The sequence below is a fragment of the Nestor notabilis genome, unplaced genomic scaffold (assembly GCF_000696875.1).
Source record: "Nestor notabilis isolate BGI_N333 unplaced genomic scaffold, ASM69687v1 scaffold25451, whole genome shotgun sequence".
NCBI classification, from domain to species: domain Eukaryota; kingdom Metazoa; phylum Chordata; class Aves; order Psittaciformes; family Psittacidae; genus Nestor; species Nestor notabilis.
Genome location: NW_009913749.1, coordinates 1 through 6,750, shown reverse-complemented (window position 1 = coordinate 6,750; position 6,750 = coordinate 1). Strand labels below are relative to the sequence as shown.

The following is a 6,750-nucleotide window of genomic DNA, read 5'->3' as shown; positions in this document are numbered from 1 at the left end:
TTGCGCACGCTTCTCTCCTCCTGCCTCAACAGCCGCAACGTTCTCAGCCTGTCCCCATACGGGAGGTGCTCCAGCCCCTGAGCATCCTTGTGGCCTCCTCTGGACTTGCTCCAACAGTTCCATGTCCTTATGTTGGAGACACCAGAACTGAACACCGGAGCAGCATTGCTGTTCTGCACCCTGAAGCAGCTGCCTGACACCACGATGCTGGGGAGCAGGGGCCCAGCAGCATGTACCATTCCCAAACAGCTCCAAAACACTTTGCTGAGACAGATGAGGGAGAAGGGGCTGGGCTGAGCCCATCACCGGGGGTGCAGCCACCCAGGCTCTAAGGAGCCTCCAAAAGGGAGGTTTGGAGTGAAACCCTGACTGCTGTTTTCTGCAGAGAATAAGGGTCTTTGCTATTGTGGTTCCTGCTTTGAGTTTTGTAAGAGCTTTGTTCTTACTTTTAAGTGAATATATTCTGAGGCAACGCCACGTAACATCCGTTTGCTCCCAGAGTCTTGGCAGCAGCTCATTCAATGCCATCAATCTTATGTAACAGGTGCACACAATGTTCCAGCTTTGGTGTGGCACTGGGATCTTCATCCCAGACTGCTAGTACCTGTGATGTGCACGGAATGGGGATGCTGCGGGAGATTCATGTGTTCCTGGAGCTGTCTTGTGAGAGCCTCTGTCTTCTGGGTTAGGGGAAAGCTTGTTTGCTGGGACCAGAGCCTCATCTGCAGTGCAGGGGCTGCACCATGATCTGATTTACGTAGGCACAGCACTGTGGTTGTCTCTCTTGGACCCCCCTAACTTAACCAGCCAGGAGGAATTATGTAAAGACATTTTGTTCCCCTATTGCAGCTTTAAAAGAAAGATGAGTTAAATTAATAGCATACTTGGTAGGGCAGTGGGGGTCTCTGGCCTTGCTTCCACTTTACAAGCTATTATTTTCTTTTCTGCCTTTCAACTTCATTCTCAGCTGAGAAGCCTTCATCCCAACTTGGGCAAATACGACCAGTATGGTCACTCTGCTTCTTTCTGACTCCCTTCGCTTTGAATTTGGGTTGTGATCATGGGGCAACCATTTCATTCCTTGACTTGAAGAGTGCACTTACCTCAGCTGCAATCTTGTCTGTGCTGCCAGCAGGGAGGGAGACTCCTTTCAGATATTGTTGTTTACTACTGGAGTTGGGATACTGCAGTAAAGCAATAACTGACAACCTTTGTGCACTGTCTGCAAGCATGTGAGGAAGGTATCATGCTCCTTGCTCTGCATCAGCACAGGGAGACGTGGGCCTGGAGGCAGTCTGCTGGTTACGGAGCCAAATGCTTCTCTTGCCTTGCTGGTGTGTTGGTTAATGAGACTTGTGGGTTTGGGTTTGGTCTTTGTGCAAGACAAAGTAGCTGATAATGAAGGACTGGATGTTTTGGACATAAACTTTTTATAGCAGAAGACGTGTGTGTGCCATTTAGGGTGTCCTGTGTGGAAATGAAGCGTGGGGGTGCTGGCGTGGTCCCCATCGGGGCTGGGGGCCGTGCTGCAGGCTCTGGCCACACTTGACTGCCGCGTGGGTTTGCTCTTGGCCGCTGTCGCCCTTCCAGGGTGCTGCTGCTCCTCACTCCCACTCGCAGCTTTTTCTGGGTTTGTTTTGCTTTCTGCAACGTAAGAACTTGTTTTTAACCTTCTCCTGGGGGTGGGGAGCGACGGGAGGGAGAGGAGGGCAGGAAGAGGCAACTACGGAGAAGTGTTTTCCCATCTCAGCTGGTGCTGGCCCTGCTGCTGCCAAACCTTTGTGCCTTGGCAGAGGGAGCCCAGTGGCATGTCCGGCTCTGGCCCGGTGAGTGGGAGCACTGGGAGCAAGGGGGAGATGCTTGTTGCTTCTGAAACTGCTTTACCCAGATTATTCTGGATGCATCCCCCCCACTGGAAGGCATTTCTGCATCGCTCGCCTGTTTGAAGCGTGTTTCTCAAGGGGGTGATGCTCGGCGTTGCTCCAACCGCTCTCACAGGGGAGGTTCTTCATTTAGTGCTGCCTGGAGGAAACACAGATGAAGGAAACTTGTTCTGACAACAAGCTGGCAGAGCACAGGAGGGAGCTGCGGGAGAGCCCCCGCTGTGCCCACAGCCCTGTGCTGCCTGGAGGGAGCACGTTCCAGGGCAGGGCTGCGGCTCCAACAGGCTTCTGCACGCAGCTTGGGGACTTAGAGCGCTTGGCAGGGGTTGGGATGCTGCTTCTCTCTTTCTCTTTTGAGTGATATTTGTTTTTTTCAGCTCATTATCAAATCTTTGTTAATGCAGAGGATTCCCCCTCCTCTGTTTGCCTTTAGCATGTAGACATTAAACATTATTTTGCTTAGCCAGCTCTCCCAGCATGCCTTTACCATGAACACAGCTCTAATCCCTTTGCTGTGTGGAGACCTCATAGCAGCCTTCTATCTGAAGGGGGTCTACAAGGGTGCTGTGGAGGGACTCTTCATCAGGGACTGTAGTGACAGGACAAGGGGGAAGGGGTTCAAACTTTAGCAGGGGAGATTTAGGTTGGATCTTAGGCAGAAGCTCTTCCCTGTGAGGGTGCTGAGGCGCTGGCACAGGGTGCCCAGAGAAGCTGTGGCTGCCCCATCCCTGGCAGTGTTCAAGGCCAGGTTGGACACAGGGGCTTGAAGCAACCTGCTTTAGTGGGAGGTGTCCCTGCCCGTGGCTGGATGAGCTTTAAGGTCCCTTCTGACACAAACCATCCTATGATCCTTTACAGGTAGGAATATCACCATTATCACAAGCTGCCCTTGGTTTTACTTGCATTAGGCTGATGTGCATGTCAACATAATAGTATTGAGCCATGACAGATGTGTGTGTTTTGGCATGGCCACGTGCTGCCACGGCTCCTGGACGTGTCCCGCAGGCGGTGCTGACATCCTGCGAACACCATCGGTGTCACGGCTCTGCCACTCCTGGAAAATGCAACTCTCAGGTCTCCGTGATGCTTCTGTGGCTGGGTTTGGGTTGACGTGATGCTGCTACTTACTGCCAGTGTAGGTGAAACACTGTCATGTTCAAGTCATTTCTAAACACTAAATCATTGGGTTTTCCTGCCCAGCATGACCAAATCAGGAATTGCTGCCTCGATATTTGATTGTTGGTACTTTGTCTCTTTTGGGTCTTGGCCACTCTCCATGTTCGCAGTCCCCTTGGTGTTGGGTGGCAGAGACTGATATACTTATCTGGGCCCCTAAATTTAGCCTGGCAGTTCTTGAAATAACCCAGGTTCCAAACTGCAAATAGCAAGTGAGAGGTCTCTAAAGATATTTGGCTCATGCCCTTGGAACAATTGGCCTGTGAGGGAGGGCTGCTGGGTCTTGGGTGGCCTTCACCTTCAGGTGATGAAAGCCTGGACAACAGCTCCCAGCTGAAATAGGATCTTTGAAGAGGTGCTGCAGGATGGGTACAAGTACTCAGCAGGTCTCATGACAGCTGCAGTTTTCCTGAGGATTTAATGTGCCAGGAAAAAATTCACATTTACAGGTTAAACTAGATTCAGACAAGTCTTAGAGAACAACAGAAATCAACCTCATGCAAGCTCAGCAATGAAACTCACACCTTGGGCAACATGGGGCTCTCCTCAAGAGCTAATCCTTCAGGACTTTGGTTTAACTTAGCCTTAAATGCTCCATATGCTTTATGCTTTATGTAGCTTGCCTGAGATGTCCCTACTAGTACTGACTGTTCACCTTATTCCATCTGGTGCTCTCTGGTATATCCCAATACTTAAAATTGGTCTTTGCAATTCACACAGGGACTTTTGGAATGACTTTGCCGTGCTCTGTTGGGGGGGGTGTAGTTGCCGTTAGCTGGTTGCATTTGTGCCAGTTGTACTGGCCAGGAGTTGATGTGGGAATACAGCTGTGAGGGAGGATTGGGAGGTAGAGCTGGGAAACAGGCTGGTTTGGAAAGCTGTGCCGTGGTTTAAAGTCAGGCAAGTTTGCTGGAGCCTTTTAATCTGACACATCTGGCAGGTCTGTCGTTCATCATAGTTAAAGTGGTGTTGAATGGCTTACTAAGCCTCCATGCACACTGAATTTATCGTTGTGGTTTAAAGATGGCCATTGTGGTAAAATCAGCCATTAATATGTGTCTAATTCACTGCTCTGCAGAGAGCCAGACGTGCCTTACATTAACACAACCCTCTGTGGAAGCGGTAACACATAGGCTTGACCCCTTGGGCTCCCCTTTCGGGGTAGTAACAACCTTTGAAGTACGTCAGGAGGCAGGAGATTGTCTTCTGCAGGACACGACTTCACCAAGTTGGCTCCAGAACTGCGGTGCTTTAGCTGTCTAATCCCATTAGCTGTCTTAGGAGGAGCTATTTTGATTGCTCCACAAACCTCTTTGGTTTAAGCTCCTAAACCCTGCGACTGGATCGCTGTGGAGAGTAGGTGTGGGCAGGAGGGCACCGACATGATGAGAGGAGGCCATGTATGTGCTGTGAATAGTAGAAACTTCATAGAGTCCCAGCCTGGTTTGGGTTGGAAAGGACCTTAAAGCTCATCCAGCTTCAACCCCCCTCCAAACACCTTCCACTAGCGCAGGTTGCTCCAAGCCCCTGTGTCCAGCCTGGCCTTGAACACTGCCAGGGATGGGGCAGCCACAGCTTCTCTGCTCTATCTCCTCATTATTTAAATTTCCCTATCCCATAAGGCTGGATGAGACTCCTGGAACTGGCACAGAAGCACTAATCTTGGGAAGCAATGTGTGATTAACAGAGTTTGCAGCTACCTTGGACTGAGATGTGATTCTGGTCTCTGTTTAATCCATTTGTGAACCGTTCAGTTCAAGTGTGCCACTGGGAATTGCAGGTCAGCCTTCCCTGTCCCTGAGGCTGTGCTGCCACATATAACATGTGGAATTGTGGGGGAGAGGACGATGGGTGCTCGTCAGTTTATGGCTTTCTTCAAGCCGGAGTTCTTCCATGTTTTCCCATGAAATTTCCCTTGGGATCAATGAGGCATTGGATTGTTCAGCCTTGCCAGAGACCTAAGGCTTGCTTATGGACCGAGAAGTTCTTCTCAAAGGCCATTTTCAATTGGAGTCTGCTCTTTTCCCCTAAGGAAAAGGTGCTTTACACTTGGTTGAAAGCTTGAGCAGAGTTTTTGTGCAGACTCGGTGGGATTCCTCCTCCAGTCTTCTGTCCCACTGGCCATTGAGCAGATTTTCTGTCACAGTCACGACTGGCAGGGCTGTTTCCCTTCAATCTGCAGCATGGTCAGAATCTTTCAGCTGTGGCTGGCTGGACTAACGTTCAAATGCCGCAGATTCCTATTAAGCCCAGGAAAGGTTTTTAAATAGGCGAAAGTGTTCTCCTGAGGCTGGCGGTGCCCTCAAGCTTGGATCTCTGTTTCCACAGCCTCCAGGCTGGCTCTGCCATCGTGTCTCTCCATGCTTCACTTTTTCCATTTGTGACACCTCTGTAAGAGCGGAAGCTGATATTACTCTGCACAATGAGGTGGCTGTGATGGGTGTGTGAGGGATCCTGGGAATGGATGATAGATGATAATTAACTTTAGCTGTGCAGCGGCTGCAGCCAGTGAGAGGATTGCTGGGGGATGGACAGGGGTGGGTTCAAACAGTTCTTGGCTGTGGCAGAGACACAAATCTGTGCCATTAAACCCAGATAACCCCATGAAATACAACCCCACCTCCAATTTGGGGCATGTCTGTCTCCTGTGTAAGACAAATGCCACCTTCCCCCACCACCTGAGTTGGCCTATGGAAGGGGAGCAGCTGCTGGAGGTACAGAAATGCCACCCCATCAGTCCCAGCACAGACTCGAGTGGGTTTTATCGTGAGGATGCAGTCACCACCCTCAACTGTTCCCTGGGCACCCTCAACTACCCCAGGAGAAGAGCCAAAAGGTGCCAGTGACACCTATTTGCAAACCAGAGATGGCTTTGAGAATAAATGCAGCTCGAGAGCATTGGTACCATATAAAATATTTATTGATCTTGCAAAATGCATCTGTAATAAAAATAAGAAACCATGCTGTGCATCTTGCACATGTTTATACCAACAAAAGGTATTGTTTCCCCACTGCTGCACAGCAGCAAATATAACCGTTCACTTCTTCCAAGTCTCGCACTTGCGGTCTCCTCCTTCAGCCAACACTTCTCTCTTCTTGCTGGAACCACCACCAGGTACAACGGGACAGCAGAGTCTCTTGCGCTTGGTTGCTCAGCGGGCACCCCTCTAGTGCAGGGCTCTTAGGAGGCGTGCTGCCTGGTCACCAGGGCCCTCTGCATCACTCCTGGCTTCTTGCTCTTTTCCAAGATCAAATCCTCCTGTTTGTGGGGAAGCATTTGCTCTCGCTTCGGGGCAGGTCTCTTCTCCTCCTCTAGCCTCCCTTCAGAGGTGAAAGGACTGCACACCGTCTCCACCAGACCAATGACCACCCCAAAGAAAGCCAGCACACTGCCCAGCATGTACAGCTTGACCATCTTCCTGTTGGGCTTCTGGCTGAGCATTTCTTTGGCAAAGGGGATCAGCTCATGCATGGTTTCCATTTTTCTCTTTGCAGTGGATCTGGAAGATGTCAGTTCTACAAAAGAGAAGAGGGACATGAGTTAAATCCAGCTGCTTTTTCCCGGTAGTGCTCAGAGCTCTCTAAACAGTGCAAGCTCTCCCCAGCTCTGTTTTAAGTGGGGATTTGGGATTTTTCCTAGAGGCTCACTCCAGGAAAACACATCCACCCATGGCCCCTGGCTGGGCAGACC

The 6,750-nt window shown here is 50.5% G+C and overlaps 1 protein-coding gene across 1 annotated transcript; it reads right to left on the bottom strand.

Moving 5' to 3' along the window:
• Window positions 1–6,240: 6,240 nt before the first annotated feature.
• Window positions 6,241–6,540, bottom strand: G0S2 (G0/G1 switch 2). Its single transcript, XM_010023345.1, has one exon. The coding sequence runs from the start codon at window positions 6,538–6,540 to the stop codon at window positions 6,241–6,243; it is 300 nt and encodes a 99-aa protein (XP_010021647.1).
• Window positions 6,541–6,750: the final 210 nt, after the last annotated feature.